This window comes from Ursus maritimus (assembly GCF_017311325.1).
Source record: "Ursus maritimus isolate PB19 chromosome X unlocalized genomic scaffold, ASM1731132v1 scaffold_X1, whole genome shotgun sequence".
In the NCBI taxonomy this organism is placed as follows: Eukaryota; Metazoa; Chordata; class Mammalia; order Carnivora; family Ursidae; genus Ursus; species Ursus maritimus.
The window spans coordinates 6897313-6918855 of NW_024423319.1; the positions used below are offsets into that span (position 1 = coordinate 6897313).

The 21543-nt window shown below is 46.1% G+C and overlaps 1 protein-coding gene across 1 annotated transcript in view; it reads right to left on the reverse strand.

Moving 5' to 3' along the window:
* Window positions 1-369: 369 nt before the first annotated feature.
* GPC4 (glypican 4) overlaps window positions 370-21543 on the reverse strand; it is a 104293-nt gene continuing 83119 nt past the window's right edge. The window contains exons 3-9 of the mRNA XM_040627473.1: window positions 20732-21123; window positions 9962-10127; window positions 4919-5049; window positions 4651-4797; window positions 3720-3856; window positions 2913-3088; window positions 370-2809 (exon numbers count right to left, since the gene is read on the reverse strand). Coding sequence (XP_040483407.1) covers window positions 2607-2809; window positions 2913-3088; window positions 3720-3856; window positions 4651-4797; window positions 4919-5049; window positions 9962-10127; window positions 20732-21123 — 1352 coding nt within the window. The 3' untranslated portion in view covers window positions 370-2606. The remainder of the gene's footprint in view (window positions 2810-2912; window positions 3089-3719; window positions 3857-4650; window positions 4798-4918; window positions 5050-9961; window positions 10128-20731; window positions 21124-21543) is intronic.

Genomic DNA, 21543 nt, shown 5'->3' on the forward strand with positions numbered 1-21543 from the left:
GTGGTGAAGTGTCGGAAAGAAAAAATAATTTCCAAATGACTTTGTAAAACACAAAGTCACATGCTATTAACTGAGACTGGAAAAGTCAGGTCTACCAACAAAGCTTTTATTCTACCTCATACTCTGAACTCTTTAAGATTTTAGAATATTCAACTTGCCTTTATTCTTTTGGGGCGGGGGGGGAACAGGGTGCAATGGTGAGCCTGCCAGCTGGTTGGAAGCCAAGAGTTATCCAGTCAGATCTGAATGGAAAAATCTATGATTTGTTTATTTCATAGTTCAAATTCAAAAGCAAGAGGCAATTTAAATAATAAAAGGGTAACAGGAAAAAATGCAAAGAAAGAAAACAAATCAGTGAGAGTCCAGAAGAACCTTCAAGAATATTTAATTCGGAAAATGTTATTGGTGTAGAGAAGTTGACTGAAAGAAAACAGCTGGGCAGAGTTCAAGGTTTTAAATTAAAAACAATCTCACAAGGTCTACGGGGATAACTCTTTGAGCCACATTTTGGAGACCAGATTCATTTCTACCAAGTTAAAGTAATAGCAGCCTAAGCTAAAAAGGAAATTCCTCACATCTGAGGTAGTTACTAAGTATCAGCACATTTTCCAAGTTCTCACAAGGCAGCTTAGCTATTTACAATCCATTTTTCCTCATACATAAATGGAGCACCCTTTCAATTTTAGGTCTTCTGCGATTTGTTTTAAAAAAAAAAAAAAACAACACTTATACACACCAGCCAGAATATGCCTATTTTATTAACATCATGCTTTAATAAATAACTGGCTACTTCTAATAAAATTAAGCCTCTGTTTACAACAGCCCCCAATATTCCATGTTGACCATTCTTGCGGAATTTGGTGTGAAAAGTTGAAATGTAGACCCTGAGCTATCAAGTAATTACGTTTCAATATAAAAATAGAGAGTCTTACAACTGAAGACTGAACAGGAACACAAACCAGCTCTCTGCAGGCGCAGCTTCTGTGGAATCAGTGGACATCTTAGTGGCTGTCTAAAGCAGGAAGAGACTTGCAGGTGTTTCTCTTTTTGAAGACTTTTTGGGAACTCCTTTTTAAAGGGAGCTGTTACGTTCTCCTAAGTTTTATAAGCTGTCATTTGGTAGGGATACAAGGAATGGCGTCGTGTCTGGCCTGGGACAACAGTTACGGCCTTTGCCAGATCCCCGCACACCGCCCACCCCTGAATTGTGGCTAAGGGTCACCGCTAAGCTATTGTCTTCTGGGCTCTCTACTCCCTCCTGTCCCCCTCCAAACAACAACAGCAACACATGAAGAAAGTCTGGACACCCAGATCCCCCCGAGCGGACTTCTTGGCTGATAGGGTAGCAAGCGGCTGTGACCCACAGCAAGCCCTTTGCCTTTCTGATCAGAGGGGCCCGGACAAGACGACTCAAGTAGGAGACTTTAGAAATCTTGTTCGACAAAAACTGGGATCCCAAACCAAATGCAAAGACGCAAACTCTGCTGGAGGAGTGTTGACAGCTATTCGGTGAGCCCAGACTGTACCCCGGTTCTGGCTAGCCCCCAGAAAGTTCCCTGTTCTATACGACGAGGTTGGAAATCCAGTACGCTGTAACGAGGGGGACCAAATGAGCTTCTTGGTCACATGTCTGCCACCGGGATAGGAATTCAAAGCAGGTGAGTGTGGGCAAGACCAGCACACAGCGGCTTGCTAACTTGCCTGGATTAGACACAAAAAGACAAAAACCCAGCCCCAAACGAAGTGTGAACGTGTGATAACTTAGACATCCTGAATGCCTTCTATATTTCTAGGGAGAGTGTACTGAAAAAGAATCTTCTTCTAAATGGGCTCTGCTCTAAGTATAAGCGGGTTTGAGAAATGGACCTGTGATCTTGGTTTATGTAATTCAATTCAACCAAGACGCGTACAGTCTGCAGTCTCTTCCGGTCCCTGGCTGCCAAGGAAAGAGAGCCTTCTTCTTGTATTGATGCCTGAATACAAACTACCAAGTGGCTCAGAAGCCCCCTCCCCGCCCCGTGCCTTCACATTCTGTCCTAACTTAACAAAAATAAAAAACAAAATCACATCCACTCCTCTCCACATAAGGCAACTAAAACAACAGGGATAAATGGAAATTTTACTGCTTGTTGGGCTTTTTCTTTTAATAAGATAACATGATAAATAAAACCCGCTTCTGTACAGCTATTTAATATTTCAGAAATACGTACATGTTACATGCCAAGAAGGACCCTGGTTTGCTTGTAAGAAACAAGGTGATCGTAACTGAAGGAAAAAAAAAAAAACCCACAAACAAAAAGAAAAAAAAACCAAACAAGAGTGATAAAATCACAAATGCACAACTAACTACAGTTCTGTACCTACACTGTTAGCCACGCTTCACAGGAGTCTGGGGGAGCAGGAACCGACTTTATACATACAAGTCCCTCTTCCCCGCAAAACTGAATGAAAACACAAAGTCAGCATTTTTTAAACCAGTGGCCACATAGTAAAAACTGTACATCGTTGTCCATTCATTTAAAAAGCAAAGTCACTGGGATGGTATAAAAGTGATAACCGGTGCCTTTTTAACTTTTTGATGAAAACTTTTTCTCTAAGATTCAGAATTATCTCCACTCTCTCTGCATGACCAGGAGCAAGATACAGGAGACAGCGAGGAGGGAGGGCTGGGCCCCCACAAGGCCGCCAGCGCTGCTGGCTTTATCGTTGGCACTCTTCCCGGAGTGGTCGGTCGCGTTGTACTCCAACTCCGAAGGGCACTGTTGATACTCACAACCACTTCCACTTCCCTCTCCGCTGCTCTCATCACCTATTTAAAAAAAAAAAAAAAACGGAATAGAGATTTCATTCCCCTTGTCCTCATCACACGGTGTATGAGAACAATGTGTAAGTTTCAAACCACAAATGCTTACTGATATCAAAGAAGTCCACGTCGTTCCCGTTGTAAGCATTCTTCATTTTACTGGTCATAACCCGAAGAGCCATGATCTGGCGAAGGATCAGTATGTCCGGTTTGCTGGTATCCACCTGGACCTCCGGATTATTGCCCTGGTTGGCTAAGCCATTTCCCGTCACCGCGAACAGGTATCTGAAATGAGAAATGACCCCGTTAAGATGACCGGTAAAGCTCAAAGTCACCGAAGATCAGAGAATTCGGCTTCGATTCTAGTATTTCCACTGAGTGCAATTCAGAGGAAAGTTCTCCCATTTCTTGTTTCTCTGCTTTGACGGGGACCTTTTGGAAAGCCAGCCCTTTTTCGGAGGTTGGTGGGTCAGAGTCAAGCGTCAATACAGTGGGGACTTAGCAAAGTTACTGTGTGTGGAGGGGAGCGACACAAGACATCACTCAAGAAGAGAATGAGGCCTTTGGGGAACTGGAGATTTAGGAGGCCAGGCCGGTGGGCCGAGAATTACAGGAATTAAATCCTGTAAAGACGCCACCAGCGGAACAGCCTGGCCCTGGGTTGCAGCCCTCGTGCTGGACTAAAGCCACCTGCGCAGACTTCTGACCCAGTACTCTCTGCAAGTAGCCAGGTGCCTTTCCAAGGCTTGCGGGGCAAAGACCATTCCTTAGAATGTCTAGAAGCCACCCACGCTGTTGCTACCTACCGTTAAGTGCTTCATGATGCCTCCCTCGAGTGACAACTGAGGGACCCCATCGGAAGGGCCCCCGGGCATGTGGGAAGGGGGCCCGCTACCCCCACTCGTCCGAGGCTAACCTGCTCTTGCCCTTCCCGTTCCAGCAATCATCCTCGTTGCCGTTGCCGGCGGCCATCCTCTCATCGCTGCAAACGTTGCTGGGCAGAGAGGACCAGAACTTCTTCGCCTGTTTCAGCTTCTCCTTGACATCAGTAACCTTATTAGGAGGGGAAAAAAAAGACCTCTATAAAAACACACAACTGCCTACAGATGTGTCTTTTGATCATTTCTAAAGTAGCTCCAGAGTGTTTTGCAATTCATTTTCAACTTGAGTCACGAGAGAAAAATGCAGCTCAAATTGATACAGAAAAGAACAAACTCACTCGAATGAACTAACGGTTGGAACACAGGCCCTGAAGGAGAAGCTCAGATGCACCGTCCACTCTACCTCTTTATTTACAGCTACCATCTGAGGCCCGCCGGCCTCCAGGCCCCGTGGGTACGAGGAGAACACACCGCCTCTTCCCTTGAGGCTTTCCTCCTCTGGCTGCAGTGTCTACACCGTCCCCTCCGTGCAACTGTGAGCGCCTGTGACAGCACTGCGTCCGACTACGGTGCGGGCCGCACGCGGCCGTGTGGAAAGCTGTTTGCTTCCACCTTCTCGCCATCCTAGCACTTACTATACACCCCCTTTGCTAGTGAAGCTGGATGTCTGCTTCTCCCGCTGCGCCGGAGGCTTCTGGAGAACAAGGAGGAGTCTCATCGCTCTGTGCCTCCCTCTAACGGGCACAGTGATGGGCTCGCAGGAGATGCGTCGCATTTCCTAACGACGTACGAGCTTTATGAGCTAGAAAATGAGAGGCAGATTTATGGACATCCACATGCAGTCTGCTTGGAAAGTTTCACCTGAAAGACCCGCACTTGAAAGCCTTCCAACTAAAAATGCATTTGGAGCAAATGTTTTCGGTTCTTTGTCATTAAACACGGCCGTTCCTGCGCCAAAGTGCTCACCAGTCGGTCCAAACTCGTGCCAGCTGCCGTGGTCGGGCGTTCCTCGGGGTGATACGGTCTGAAGCGAGCGCTGAAAGCCCCCTCGGAGATGGAACGGGAAATCCGGCCAGCCGGGAGGGGTTTGGGGGGTCCACATCCCTGAAAAACCTGCATTGAAGCGAACACGGTCACATTAGGGAAGTTGCGTCCCAAGCCCGAGGGTTGGGAAGAGGGGTGGGAAGGGGGGGAGGGCTCTGCTTCTCCCTGCCAGTTACCCCGCCCTCATTACCTTCTGAGACACCTGCACACTGTTCTCCTGCATATTCATTATAGCATCGGAGATCTTCACGTCGATGGGATCCATGACCGATTCGATGTTGAAAGGACCCTCGAGCCTCTCCGCCACCATCAGCATCGCATCTAACGGGACGTTTGGGGGAAAAGAATACAGCATAAAAAGTAAACTGTTAGTTCGGCTGTGGGTCATCAGCCTGATTATCTCACGGGCTTTGTTTCCGGTGGGGGGCGGGAAGAAGGCATCATAATCGATCCAGGTTTTCAGGTCCGTTTCTATTACACCAAGCTGCGTTTAGTCACTGTGTATCGCTGGCTCTCTAAAGTGTGAAATGGCCAGGTGAGTGCTTTCTTCCACAGCAAGGAAACCCAATCGGGAACGTTCCATTAGACTGATTATTCATTCCCTCGTGTGTCGGTGGCTGTCGCTGTAAGGCTCCGAGCTAGCTCCAGCTGACAAACCTGAGGCTGGGGGCAGAATAACACGCCACTTCTCCCGGTGACTTCCTAGGATCCTTTCATTTAGGCTCCATTTACAAGACTCAAAAACATAAATCCGGTAAAATCCTGGCATATCATTTCCTTTCTTTCATTTTTTAAATGAAACCCTTTCAGCTCCTTGAGCGCACAGTTGGAAAGTGCAAATGACAGTGTTCCCAGGAATTCTAATGACTTTTCAAATAATGAAAATCTGAAAGATGCAATTTTGTATTAAGATAAACTTCCCATTTCAAACACAAGAACCTCGAGTTAAAGCAAAAGTGCCTCTTTTCACTCGGGTAAAAAGACAACACAAGACACCATATACAAAAAGCCTGTGCTCACAGCGTGAGTCTTCGTGGATTAGTCTGCGAGTTACCTTGGCCTTCTGGAGGAGTCTAGAATGTTTTAGTACAAGTTGAATCTCTTAAACAAAATATGCGGTACTTGTTTTTCTGCCGTAGGTGTTTATGGGGATTACGCGGCTTAGTGTTTTTGCCTGATATTTCCTGGTCAAAATTAGAGGAAACTGGAAATGAGGAAATGGCTGCTTCACTCCTGACAAGCACTGAACTTTTTCTACTTGTTCACTCTTCTTTCCACTCTGGTGCTTAAGGCCCAGCAGGGAAAGGGTGGTTAGGCCTACGGTATCCACAGCCTTCAGGTAGGCCAAGGACAGCTCCCAGCAAGGAGGGCTAGTTTCCAGTAGACTATAGGCCCTTCTCAGAGAAGACTGCAGGCCACCACCATCTTCTACCTCAGCTTTCTGGTGCAAAGGAGTTTTGGCATCGGCCTGTCAATGAAACCAAATGTGGTCATCAACCTTTCACCTTCCACCTAGAACAGACGCAACCTAACATTTGAAAGCATGGGGGTCATTTCTCTAAGCTGCAATTCCAATGTCACAAACCACAAATAGATTTCCGTGAAATGCCGTTTTTTTTTTCAAGTAATAACAAATGAAGTTTCAGACTGCATTGTGGTAAGCAGCAATAAAGTGACGCTTCCAGCGTCCGAGTGAGGCTGCCAGCACGAATATAGCATTGTACTGGAGGGAAATGCTTTTGATGTGCTCGCAAAAGGAGACTTTTGTAAACAAGTGGAGCACAACTTCAATGTGTTCGTCATTGTCAAAGCATCAGGGCTGCCACGTACGGAAAGCACATTCTTTGTAGAAGAAGTCGCTTGCTCCAAATAAAAATATTATGAATAGACAGATAATCAACATCCAAAATGCAGAGGTTTAAACAAGAAAAAAAGAAAAGAAAAAAAAAAAAAAAAACCACAGCGCATTTTGAAACTACTCATTCCCCTAGTGGCGAGGAAAGGCCGGATCACTAATGTGTTTGTGAAAGACTGAAAGGAAACATAAACCCGATTCTTCTGGCTGTTTGGCGTCTTTGTCAACTCTGGGAATGGAGGGAAGCCGGGCCTTTGTTGGGGCCGGTGCCATGGCGGCCTGGGCGGCGCAGCTGAGGAATGCACAGTGTTGCCCCCCGCCCCTGGGGGGGTCCTGGTTGGCGCTCAAGCAGGCCCGTCCCTAGAAGCAGCCCACCCCGACTAGAAGCCCCGAGGGAGATCCAAACATGGTGGGTGTCGGGTTGTTTTTCTTCTGCTGGGTCTGGACTAAAGGGCTCTCATTTCCGGGGTATCTGACTGGTCCCCGCCTCCTGCCAGCAGCCCCGACACCCTGACACCCCAACACGAAAGTCCTGTGGGCCGCAAGGTATGACATGAGTAAGGTTGGCTAGGCATCAGGTGAACGTTAAGGCAACCACAGTACGTGATGGAAAACGAGGTGCCACCAAGCAGAGTTTATGCTTCTCCAGAAACTGACTCTGTTTTGGTGGTGGCGGTGGGGAGTAGGTGGGTGACCTTTTGAGCCAACCTCTTACAAAACCAAGTCCAGGGTGTTTCAACTGTTTGGATCCATCCTGATGGAGGCTGACAACAATACAAGAGAGGGAAAGGAGGACATGGAAGCAAGAAGGCAGATGCGGAAAACGTGGCTTTAGGCTCTTCAAGGGCCTGGTCCAACCGCGAGGTTTCAGTGCTCAGGCTACGGGCACTGGGTGGCCCCGACCCCATCCACAAAGTATCCCCTTCACACCAGGCAAAGTGAATCCTTTCACACTGCCCCACCAATAATCACAAACCCCCACCCATCTTCAGTCTCACGACCCACTGGGGAAACAAAAGGCTTAAAGAAGTGGGGGGAAAAGCCCTTCACCATTCATTAACGGCAGTCATTTAAAGGGGAAAGAAAAATTCTTTGCAAAGAAAAAAAAAAGAACTTAGAGCAGAGGCACGTAAATTGGGACTGAATTCTACAACCACAGAGCAAATTAAACCCTGGTGAAAATTCATAAAAAAAGCACTAGGGATTAACAATGTCTATTACTCCTGGCCCGTTAGATCAGCTTATGGGACATAAAGAATAAAATACCCATTAAAAATTAAGTTTAGATACANNNNGATACCTCATCCCTCCAAAAAGGATCATTTCGAAGCACTAAGGAAAACGGATTCAGAAATCCTATCAATTTCCACTCGGGCTTAATTTCGTTTCTGGAAAGAAAGCAAAGGTGGTTTTTAAAACTCTCGACAAGAACGGCAGCAACTCACTCCTCCTTGCTTTAGAGTACCTGCTTGAAAACATTAATTAAGCAAGCCACAGGACGGTTTTGATTTGATGTGGACCTGCAGACTCTCTGGAAAAATGTTAAAAAAAAAAAAAAAAAGAGCACGAGAGAATTTGTATTTTAATACAACGAGTTACAGTTCTGCCAGACACGTTAGAACAAGAGAATAGTTCAAGGGACATGGCCCCCTGCACCTTACTCCTGATCGATCCCTAGAAAAGTTGGTAAAACTCCAGCGCTGTCACGCTACACTGTTTGTACTGTATGGCGAATTCTCCTCCTCTGACGGAGAACGAGTACATTAGATGCTATACAGTAAAAAGGCTAACCAACATTTACAAAAATGAATTTAGCAGAAGCAAACTGCAAATTTGGCATCTGGGTGTGGGGGTGAGGGTGGGATTGAAAAAAGAGAGAGCATGGGGCGCCTGGGTGGCACAGCGGTTAAGCGTCTGCCTTCGGCTCAGGGCGTGATCCCAGTGTTGTGGGATCGAGACCCACATCGGGCTCCTCGCTATGAGCCTGCTTCTTCCTCTCCCACTCCCCCTGCTTGTGTTCCCTCTCTCGCTTGCTGTCTCTCTCTCTGTTGAATAAATAAATAAAATATTAAAAAAAAAAAAAAGAAAAAAAGAAAAAAGAGAGAGCAAAAACATCAACTTCAGATCTGGAAATGCCATGAGCTTCTACTTCCCGGGGGAAATACTTCAAAGCAATAATTTCTCCCATGGCTTCCCTCTGGGCACGATGGGCCGTACGTACTACGTACGTATGCGCGCGCCTCTGCTGCCCCTCTGCCCTCCCTTTCATGGGACTCGGCTCTCCTGCATGGGGCTTTTCTCAGGTCTCCTAAGCTTTGAGCTATTTAGGTTACAATTGTGCTCAAGTGCTTAATATTCACATCTTTTTTCTTTCCCGTGTCAGTGTTCAAGAATCTGTAGGAGCCAATTTATTGATGCATTTTCAAATAGAGTTAATATGGTAATTAGCTCTTGTGCAGACTAAAAAGCCTTCTCTCCAACTCCAATCCCCTGCCCCAAAGGTGCCGGCAAATTGCATACACGTTCCCATGACGTGAACAAATAAGGGAAAAACAGGTGCTTCTAAAGCCACTGATGGTCTGCAATTACACAAACGTGACTGGGGGCTGCGGGGAGAGCGGAGTCTGTTTTGTGAGCCGTGAGCACGCGCGTGGCCACTGGCATGGCGCTTCCATACCAGTCAGAGAGGTTTCAGGACTAACCTGTCCATTAAGGGCACATCAACGAAGTCGATGGCCGGACATTGAAATGATTCTTGACTTGTCCTTTCCCATCGATGTGGATGAACCTTCTCAGCAAGTTGGTACCCCACTGACACTGCTGCCCGGGTTCCAGGTTTCAGGGCCCTGTGAGAACGCTTACCTCTAAGACGACTAGCGCAAAAGGGCCTCCGAGCTCACCGGAGCAGTCGATTACTGTTAAATCCTCTACAGAAACAGAACCCCTAGATTCCCCCCCAGTCAGGTTTCACTGGATGCAAACATCCAAAGGGTCTCCGGCAGGTGTGCGGAAGGTTTGGTCGCAGTATGACATACAGAACGATTTCAGAGCTCAGCTGGTGATGGCTGTACTCCAGCATTTACAGGGACACAAGCCTATGTGTGAACATAACTAAAACAGACCTTTCGGGGGAAATGCCAAAAAGTCACATCTCGTTATGAGACCTTGGCATTCACCATGTCTGAGGTCTTCAGTAATGCCACCATTCGTTCAAGGGCACATTTACTTGTAGCATGGTGTGAACTCTGAGTACAGTTAGAACCCTGGCAAACAATAAGTAAGGAACAGAAGAACTTTACGGACGATAATTACAATATTCCCTGTGGCCAGTAGCTGAGCTCTCCCCGGCGCCCCAAATCCCTCCCTCACTCAACTCACCTATGAAATTGTTCCATTCAAAATCGAGATCCCCTTGGTTGGCCAGACAGCCTCTCATGATGTTCGAGCAGTAGTTGTAACACGGCTTCACACTCACGAGCCCCTGGCAGTGTGAGCAGTAGGTCATCCTCAGCAAGGCGTGGGTACACTGGACGGTGGGGTTGACCTGGTTGGGGAGAAGACAGAGACAATGGTGGGGCAGCGATAACAGAAATTCCAAGTGCATCAAGTTGATCTTGAAGGTCTGGCCATGAATTCAACTTAACAATGAGCTATGATGCATCACACTGAGCGGGCCCGGCCTGCTGCTTCTAGAGGAAGAGGAGATAAAAGAAAGGGGTCTGCGGGGAAGAAGGTGGGTGGGGGAGAGGGAAGAACACAGCTTGACTGTCAATGACCCAGGTGCATGTCCTTCCCACCCTGTGGACTCCCATGCTTGCTCCATCCCGCTCGCTCGCTCTCTCTCTCTCTCTCACACTCACTCACTCTCACTCTCATTCATTGTATATGGCTCAATTTTTCCAAAGTCCTCATAAGCATGCAATTCCAGGATCGGCCCGGAGACACAGGAGTAGAGACGACCTTCTCCTGCCCACGGCACATGGCCTGCTGTGGCCTGTACCACCACTGGGTCTGCCTTTGACACGTAGCTCCCCATCAAGGTGTAGCAGGGCACCTAACGTGTTCTACAGGCAAGAATGTGACTGCATTTAAACTTGGGGTGAGGCGAAGGCCTTCCAAGACCTGGGAACAGTAAAGCACAGGTGCTCAGGGAACACTCGATGGGGGACAGGAGACTTCAGTTACATTGGGAAGAAAGAGCTGGATTTAATTGGCCAATGGAAGGGAGAACAGGCCCACCAGGGAGAGTGCCGAGTGCCTGCGGTTGAGGAATTGTGGGAAAGACGGCTGGCTGCCCAGGGAGGAGCGTGTGGGTGACCAGAACTGAGAGGCACGTGAAGACCAGGCAGAAAGAGAGAGACCATTGGGCAGGGCACAGGGGGCTACGAAAAGTTCACGAGGAAGGGCAGCAGCAAAGATAAAAGCAGGACTGGCTGTCCTCCGCAGAGGAACGAGACTTTGTGTCCCCTTTCTGCTCCTCTCCAGTGACACTGTCTTAGGCACGCAAGAGCGCCTTCCACCTGTCCTGACCTTCATCAATGCTTAGGAAGGATCACTGCCAGCCATCACGCAAGGGCAGCTAACCCAGGGTTCCTGCCGTCTTGTTCCCTCCGCCTCACCCTGTGCTCTCGGAGTCACTATCAGTACCAAGCAGTGTTCTGCGCGCGCTTTTGAAAGCGGATACCGGCCGGCGCAGCGAACAGATGCTGGGGGGCACCTCACCTGCTCTGGAGTGTGACTCTGGAGACCGCTTATCAACCCTACCCTTAGAACAGGAACGAGGGATTAGAACTGTCAGGAGGAAAACTTAACACCACTGGGCTCCTATCTGATGTACACACACACCCCGCCTCTTATCCCCACCAGAACTCTGGCCTGAAGGGGGCGGGGCGGGAGCCTCCAACAACAAGGTGGTAATTGTGTATGTCAAAGTCAACATTCCCTCCCAAGAATTAGGACTTCACCGCAGTTTTAACTGGGCCCACATTAGTCCTTTTCACTGTGCTTTAATGGGCAGTGAAATCTTGGCTACCCAACACGCTGGGCGGGGGAGGCTGGCCAGTCTGGAGGGCTAGATCTTCTGGATAGCTAAAGGTCCATGCTTTTGAAGTCACCAATAGTTAAGACTTCAATACCTGTCCGCCCCACCCCCTCACTTTACAGATGAGCCAATAGGCCTGGCATGAGGAGGTGGCTGGAGAATCCCAGGATCACAGAAGCCAGAGTTGGAAGGGGCCTCAGAGGTCACATCGTCCGGCTCTCACATTTAAGAGAGAAGAAAAGCAAGGCCACACTGATGAACAGACTTGCTGACGGTCCCCCTGCTACCTCCGATTCTGGTACCGCACCTTATCCAACAGTTCCCAGACAGATCTTCAACACAAGCCGTGAAACTCTCATCTCACGCACACTTGTTTTCCTCTTTCTTGCTACAGTTCGGTTCCACGTGGATGATACCGCTAAAGGGCCCTATTACAGAGAAGTGACGAGTTCGTATGTAAATGCCTATGAGAAATCCGAGAACAGCCCGTGGCAATCTCATGCCTCAGTGGAAACCATGCCCGACCACGGAAACCGTACAAAGCTCAAGTATCAACAAATAGTTACTGAGCACCTATCTCCTATTGCGGATTACTCTGGAATGCACTTGTGATTAGGTAGCAAGTAGGAATCTCTGTACTGGCATAGGGAACCTGTTCTAGAAAGCACAAACACATTCCAATATGGTGTGGGCCCTTAGGAAATAAGCAAAAATCTAAAATGCAATAGTTCTCTTCGACAAACTTTTCTTTTTCCCCCCAAAAGACCTTTCCATTTGTTTTCTTCAGTCTCTCTGGTCCACTCTATCCTTTGTTCCACTCTAAGTCAAATCTGTGACGTAGACCTGGTCTACTACACATGGAGATGTCGGCTCAAGTTTTAAAGACCGGGACCAAACAAAATGACACAGTAGAGTTTTATTAAAGGAAGATTATGAAAGTGGGTTTGGCTAAGTACTGGCTCATGCTCCGCGTGTGACCGGCTGTCTAACTACTACAAACGGTCACCCAGAACTTAGCTCTAACATGCTACGGAAATAGTAAATACCAGAACTGAGAAGAGAGATGGCCAAGTTCTAAGAAAGCCGCGATGGGCAAGGACATGTGCGATACCCAGGCTGCAGAAAGTCAGACCGAGTCTGTGGTCTCAGGATCACTCCTTACACCATTACATGCAACTTCACATTATTCAGACTTGGGGAACAAAAGCCTTGTGTGGGAATGAGGTCCTGGTACAGAAAAGGGCTTTTTTTTTTTTTTTAAAGATGTTACTTATTGGAGAGAGAGAGCATGCACAAGTGAGGGGGAGGGGCAGAGGGAGAGAGAGAAGCAGGCACCCTGCTAAGCAGGGAGCTCGATGCAGGGCCTCATCCCAGGACCCCGAGATCATGACCTGAACTGAAAGCAGACGCTTAACCAACTGAACCACCCAGGGGCCCCTAGAGAAGGGTTTTAACACAGTCAGGAAACAAAGAAACAGGGGTTCCCTGCAATGCTCAGCCAACCAGAGGAAGTACCAATAATGTGACCACTCCCCAGGCCTTAGGTCCCCACTCTCATGGACCCGACCAAGCTCAGGATGGTCAACCCAGGGTGCCAAGGACCACTTCTCCCTTTTGGCTCTGGAGTACCCAGTGGAGAAACAAAATGGCTGCCTATCTTTTGGAATCCTCAAAGACCTTCGTTCTGGGGCTTTATTTATTTTAAGTAGAAATTCAAGTTCAGGGGCGCCTGGGTGGCTCAGGCAGTTAAGTATCTTCCTTCGGCTCAGGTCATGAGCCTGGGGTCCTGGGATCCAGCGTTGGGCTCCCTGCTCAGTGGGAACTCTGTTCTCCCTCTCCCTCTGCCCTGACTCCTTCACAAGCACCCCCCCAAATAAATAAATCTTTAAAACAAAAAATTAGAAAAAAATTCAAGTTCATTCATATCCTACTCCCTCATAATCCTCAAAATCAATTGTTTCTTGAGTCTCTAAATAACTTACTTACTAAAGACGTTTACGTGGGGCCCCCAAGTCCAAGTGGTAGATCCTGCCACGTGGGGATTAACACAAGGGGCAACTATACTCCAAGGTCGTCTTTTAACCCTCAGTTATATACTGAGTCTCTATGGCACGACATGCCACTTAAAATGTTCAACATAATTGTTCCTTTGGGTCACAACTCTTGACTAACATTTGAGGTCTTCCTTTTGTTGAGAAGGGTCTGTTGAGCCCCAATGCCAGAATCCTTGGGGCTGGGGTGGGAGTGGGGTGTTATGATGGCTTTGCTAAAAGGCACATTTTTCAGACCTCTCTTAGAGATCAGTTATTTCTCCAAACGATATTTAGAAACAGAGGAGGGAAAACTGTACACTCCTCCCTTCCCCCTTTGAACCACTGACACAAAGAACGGATCAATGGTCTCAAGAAAAAACGCTTCTTTAGCTTCTATGGTTTCACAATCACGAAGAGTCTTGATGTCAAAACTGAAGAGAAGAAGATTCTGTTCTACATCAGAATTAGCTGTCTACAGAGAGCTTTTATTGGATTTTATTGCTATATGAGATAGTTACAGAGTGCTTACTACCGGCTAGGCTCTCTTCTAAGTACTTTGCATGTATTAACTCATTTAAGCCTCCAAATAACCATATGAGAGGCGTATTATCATTTCATTTCACAGATGTGAAAGCAGAGGTCCAAAGAGATTAAGGGACTCACACGAGATCCTCAAGGGAATGGCCAAGATCTCGATGGGGGCATTCTGGTTGTAGAGCAGGGACACTCAGCTTCTTCCTTGATGTGTATGAGAACAGCTTCTTTTGAGCAACAGAACAGTGAAAGAAACTTGAGGGCAGCACACGGAGCTTGGTCGTTCTCCATAGCGCCCCGGACCTAGCACAGGGGAGCCACACACAGGGAATGCTCAGCTAGGAGGCTGGCTGGTTTTCCGGTGAGAATTTGCGGCTTTCAAATTTAGTGACAAAGTGAAATACTTTTTACGTTGGAGGGCAAGTTAGGATTCAATCCACAGGACAACGACGGCTTACTCAGCCAATGCTACATCTTCACGACGGGTCAAGATGCCACAGGGGCAAGGAAAAAATATATATATACCACCCACTGGCCCCTGCTCACAACGAATTCAAAAGCTCCAGTAAACACTGCTGTGCATGGAGAAAAAAAGAGCTCACTTAAACATACAAACAAAAACACCAGAAAACAACGCACATATTTTACCAAAGTTTTAAAAGAATTTTGGCTAAGAGTTTTGAAAGAATTATGGCTAAATGTAGCAGAGATGATCGATTTCTATTAGGAAGTGGGATATTATGCAAGAAAAAGGGTTCGACATTATTCATGTAAGAATGAGGTGGCCTGACTTGTCTAGTTTTGGGGGACAGTATGGTAGAAAGGGGATATCATCTGGACTCAATACTTCTATATGTCCTCAAATCAAAATCTATCCGAGTTACTGACCCATAATGACAAGATATTAATAGCCAATTTCCAAATCTTATAAAATCCTTCAAGACTGACCAAGGTATTTCTAAACACTGAGGTGCCTTAGGATTTTAGGAGGCTGTCTGTGTTTCATGATAAAAGTCAGTGGGGGTGTGGGGGGGGCGGGAGGTGGACAATCCTCATTTCTCTTTTGTAAGATACTCATTCCTGCCACCCAGTATTCATCTGACATTGATATATGCACGCCATTTCTGCTATAAAAAGCCTTTGCAGAAAAGTCCCCTTCTCTGCAAAGACTCTTTTAATATAGATTGAGACTTTCTACTCAATAACCTGCATTTTCCAAACACCACATTAAAAACTACTGCAAGCAGCCTGAAAGAAAAAAAAAAGAAAAAGAAAAGAAAACTGCTGGAGAAGAACTCTTCGTGCAACCTGGATTTCATTTCGGTAATTCCGAGCGAGCCTTAAGCCACACTGCACAGTGATGGCAGTCAGCATGCCGCACCGAAGTTAAAAACACATTTCCTTTTAGCTTATTCCGGTCCCTAACATACATTTGCTGCAACATTTTTTTGGTCTGCAAAGCCAATAGCACCAAGCAAACAAAAAAGACCTAGATTTTATCTGTTGCTTGGTAACATAAGCACCCACTAAAAATAAGGGGAAATATTTCCCAAAATTATGGTAAAAAAAAAAAAAAAGATAGGGAGCCCAAACATGCTGTGAGATGTGATGAGTTTATTCAACAACTTCCTAGGGGTTTTTTCAAGATTTTATTTATTTATTTGAGAGAGAGAGAGAGAGATGGCGATTGAGAGCGAGCGAGCATGAGCAGGCGGAGAGGGAGGAGCAGAGTCCCCGCTGAGCAGGGAGCCTGACGCGGGACTCATCCCAGGACCCTCGGATCATAATCTGAGCCGAAGGCAGATGCTTAAGTGACTGAGCCCGCCAGGGGCGCCAACAACTTCCTAGTTTGAATTCACTGCATACAGACGAAGAAAGGAGGATGAGATGTTCCTATTCCCCTGGTAATAGAATTCTAAAGACAACAAAAAATGTGAAACAAACCAGGGCCCATTAAGGAATATTTATTGACACACTGTAGATAAAACTGAAGCACTGGTGTATTAACTTCCCCGCTGAGGGCTCGATTTTCATCCTGAGAGCACGCTGTTTCAAGTCCTTAACACTTCTGATGCTCCTACCGTCCCACTTCCTCCCCCACTATCAGCTAGAGTCCCACCTTCCTCTTTGCATTCTAGTTGTTTAAGGTTGTGAGCATAAACAAATATTCAGGGTTGAACAAGTGTCTACACCTAGCTTCTAAAAAGCTTTTTGTATAGACCTTTATTACAATTTACATTTATAATGATGCAGGAAATGGCAACATAATGTTGTAGGTGTTGGGGCATTGTGAACAGATGAAATTGAAGGGGGGCAATGGAAATGGTTCTCAAGGCAGGACAAGCATTTAGACATCACAATGGTAAGGCACTGATTTCTAATTATAGCCCCTGGAGTTTGGGGTGGGGGTGTAGACATAGTCCCATTATGTCAGTGTTAATTGAAACCATGAGAATGCAACTCTCTTTGGCATAGGAGCTATTCATTTTCATGGTGCATGTAACCACTCGTGCATTTTTGAAAGACCACAACAGACTTCGCCCTTCCAGGCAAAACTGCTGCTAGAGCAGGTAAATAAGAAATGCATCATGAACCATGACAAGTAACGAAGGAGTAAGTCAGAGATGTGTAGTGCCAGGGTGCTCTTGAACCATTTGTTACTAATTAAGGGAACTTTCCTGCAGTTGGAATTGTAAAGCTCAGTGGAGCAAGCTGCAATCACTGCACGTTTGGGCCCAAAAATCTGAAGCAAGGCAAGTACACTTGGACTAAGAAGTGACTTTCTCTTAAGTAAGTTAGGCTTACTGGTGCTAATGGCCTTTAAAAGGCTTAGTGATAATCAAATCATTGCTCAGCATTTAACCACAACCCTTGTGTGGCAAAAGTAAGCTGGAAAAACAGGGCATTCACTTACGAAGAGAAAATGGGAACAGGGTTAAGTATGCAGTAACTAGCCCCCACGGCCCCAGTGCTTCTCATATTTGACTTTCAGAGACATCTTTGTAGATGAGGTTGGTGAAGTGACTCTCTTTAATTAGAAAATTAGAGACTCTCTTTAATTAGAGAATGGTCTTTTCCAAGCCCAAGGTAATTCATTCTACTGGACACCAAAAGAAGGGACGTCTATTTCTTGGGTGGCTCTAGTCCCACCTCAGACAACCCCAGGACAGCAACTGTAGATTTTCTTTCCAACATGTTCAATTTGAAAGAAGGTTTTGAGAGTCAAATCATTTATTGTCTTCCCCATCCCACTGTATCTTAAATTAAAATCCCTGTTTATTTGGTAGTCATACTCCAGAAATTAACACAATAAATATTTTCCCAAATATCCAAGTATTCCTTGCACGCTTCTAGGCAGAAACATTACATAGATGGGAGATTTTTCAAAAATTTGTGTTTTAACTCCTTTAGAAACTGACCTGATGCCTGAGTATCTTATCACTGTGTCATTTAGATAACATGACCCAACTTAGTTGAAGGGTTTGATTGCGAATCAGTCCTTAAAGGCTAGAAGAAGCTCAGTAGGGAAGCAAAGCATTATTAAAAAGTTTCCAGTTACAAGTTCAACTTTTAAAGTAGACATAACAGAGTATTTCTAACTAAACAATTGGCAAGCAATGTTTACTCAAAGTAAATTAAGCCTTATAGCATATATTCATTGTATTCTCATATAACTACGCAAATATCTCTTACGCAAATATGAGAAAATACAATGAAAGTAGAATACAGATCAATTCTGAAGCAAATTTAGGGTTATATTTAGAAAGGAACTTTCTCAAACAACTTAACAATACTAAGGTACACAGGAAATCTCTTGCTTAAAAAAAATTCATACCAAAAGAAACACCAGAAATTGTGACTCTTGTTTTGAGTCACATACTCTTTATTGTATAGTTAAGAGTGTTTGAATCTTATATACAAAAGCCAATCTTATGGATTTCCCACCATGAATTCTGAGAACCGTGTCAAGAAGAATGTGACACGGGGAAGCCACAACTGCTTCCTTCTCCCTACCCTGGGAGGTGGGGTGGAGTGGACAATGGCAAGCTTTCTAGCCCTTGACCTTCTAAATCTGCAAGGAAGGGTCTCTAAATCACTTCCTGTTTCACTGCGAGTTGGAGGTTCTGGAATCTTGGTTCTCTAAGGGGCTCCGACCTAGCAAAGTGAGGCTAACCAGACTTCTGCCGGCCTGGCCCCTCTGCCCAAGAACTGAAAGGGGGATGGCTAATGGAAAGCAACCATTTTTTTTTTGATGCTTGCAAAGGACTTTCTGCGTCTTGCCTTTCTCTTCGGCTCGAGTGTGCAGACACACGCACTCATTCAAATCACACAGCAGCGCCCTTCTGCCTGCTCAGCTGAGGATGAACGCAAGGAGTCGACGAAGGAGGGCAAAAGTGTTAGGTGAGCTACCATGTAGCTTGTCTCAGGACTCTGAGATGAGCATCTGCAAGCTTCGTAACGGTTGCTGGGGTCCGCAGAGGTTCAGGAATCAGATTATTCCTCTAATTATAACCATCAACCCCCACACTTGCTTCCACCCACCCTCATATGCCCCAATAAATGTTTGCGATTTATAAGGAGGAGATCAGGAGGAAAAGGAGTCAACAAAAGCATGCTGGAAAGAACTGTGGTTTGCCGAAAGTTTATGTGCCTGGAGATGAGCGAGAACACCCAGACCCGCGATAATGAAGGCAACCAATCCCAGGATGGAACGTCCTAGAAACACCGAATTTTTATGGTACACAATTCTTTACAATCCTACCTTCACTGGGTTAATGTCTAAGTTTCCTCTCTCACGAGGGTAACCATGAAGCCTGGTCTGCTCAGAACAAGCTGGTTGCTTTCTCAGACCCAGCAGCACATGCGGTCTGTGTGACCGGTCATAAGCACCTCTCAGCTTAGACAACGAGCATCCTGGTTCGGACAACAAATTACGTGGTCACCCGAACTCTGAATGAACTGATAGGCAATCCGACTGATGTTCCACGTGTTTGTACTGCTGTTCAGTGTTCGTTTTGACCACTCCCTTCAGTCCTCAAAACAACCAAAAGCCCTAAGCAGAAGCTGCTGTCCTTCTATCTGCAAATGTTTTCAGCAAATGGACTACAATTTGGCTTTTCACCTGAGGGCTGAAATGTAACAGCACCAAGATCAGTCTTCCAAAGGTAACTTGCCCCAGATTACTGTTTCTTTGCCAGTATTAAGTCATGGAAGGGTAGAGGCAGAAAGGCCTTCAAGAAGTTTTCAAGTTTCATTTTATTCTGGGGGAGCATGGAGTGAAGGANGCATAGAACTCTTTCCCCTTTGAAATCTTGCTCAAAACTCTACTTTGAGGGGCACCTGGGTGGCTCAGTCAGTTAAGTGTCCAATTCTTGATTTTGGCTCAGATCTCAGGGTCATGAGATAGAGCCCGGGGTTGGACTCCACGCTCAGCGGGGAGTCTGCTCAACATTCTCTCTCCCTCCCCTTGCTTGCTCTTTCTTTCTCAAAATAGATAAATAAAATCCTAAAAAAAAAAAAAAACAGAAACAGAAACAAAACCACCAAAACCCTCTACTTTGAAAAGCGAGGAAAGCAAAGCTTCTCTGGTGCAGCCAGGAGGTAAAGTCACAGATGCAGTCTCACTCGCTGGATGACTCCCCACGTATCCCTTGCGTCTCGTCAAGGAGGCCCCTGAAAGACCTCCTTAGCTGGCTTCAAAGAACACTGTCCAATTCCTTCAGCTTACAAATGAGGGGAATGCACCTCATTTCATCCGCTCTTGCCTACATATTACAATTTCATTTTCTCTATAAACGAAGCCGTAAGTCAAGAGCATGTGGCCCCCACTAACTGTCATAAATGCTCTGCCTTCTAAGGAGTTCTAAGTATACCTTCAAACAAGGAGCCACGTACTAATGCATGTTAAATACTGCTCTAGACTGTAACTAGCAGGCCCAAACCTAGTCACTCAAAGCAACCAAATACGCAGTCTTTCTTTCTTTCTCTGGAGGGGAAGTCGAACGGGAGCTGAAAGGAGTATGGCGATACTAAACCCATTCTGAAAATTAAGGTTCCAAAGTGAACATACATTTTGCTTCCCAAAAAGAGCTACCAAAGAAACCACTGGAAAGGATGATGTTATAGAATGATGTTCATCACAGCATGGTCTCTAACGACAGGGTGCCCCTGTAGCAGAATAAAGAGTGTGAGGGAAAGGCCAAGAGAAAGAAGAGAGCAGAACAGAAGAAAATGGTTATCGAGCCCATGGGATTCTACTGATTTTTCTACCTTCCAAACTTTCTTTTTTTTAATTTATTTATTTGAGAGAGAGAGAGAGAGAGCGCACAAACAAGAGGGAGAGAGGGACAGAGAGAACCCCAAGCAGACTCCCCACTGAGTGTAGAGCCCGACTTGGGGCTCAATCCCACGACCCCACGATCATGACCTGAATCGAAATCAAGAGTCTGATGCTCAACGGACTACACCACCCAGGCATCCCCCAAACTTTCTTTTAAAACGAAACAAAAAACAAACACACAGGATGCAAACGGCACTTACCACGGAGACTTTGCTCACGACGTCTCTTGCGACCGCTAAGCCTTGAGCGAAAGTGCGGGCGGCTACAAAAGCGCGCGTCACCTGCAGCTTCAGTTTCCGGGGGACGTCCCCGAAGGGCTTCAGCTGCTCCGTGTACTTGCTCACGCATTCCAGGTACTCGTCGGTGAAGTGGTACTGGGAGTTCACCAGGCGGAACATCCGCTCCAGAAGGCGAGCCCAGAAGTCGCTTAGCATTTCTTCCAGGTTCACGCTTCCGGCCACGTAGTAGCGCTTCAGCTCCCCGAAGAGATCTTTAAATAGCTCCGAATTTTGCATGTATAAGCGGCCATAGGTCTTCACAAACATGTCATTCAGGGATTTCTCTGCATTTTCCAGTAGTTCTTTGAAGAATTCTAAAAACAAAACAAAAGAAAAAAGAAAGAAAGGGTTTCCAGTAATTAAGTAACAAAGTGGTTTTCAGGTCAATTTGAAAACCGGGGAAAAAATGACAAAATGAAATTGGAAAACACACTCGTATATAAGGTCAATTTCTCTTCGTGTCAATGAAAGGAAATCTAGGTCACAAGTCACAAAGTCACTTACACGGGTCTACACCTAAGAGGGGAAAGATGATTACTTTAGAACAACAGCTTCTCAGGAGTCAATATAAAACACACACGTACACATGGGCGCGCACGCACACACACAGACACACACACAGACACACACACACACACAGAGACGCGTCTCTCTTTCAGTCACAAGGTAAATAAAGAACTGGATAAAAATGGGTACATGAAATCTAAAACACGAGGTGTGCCAAACTTCCTGCT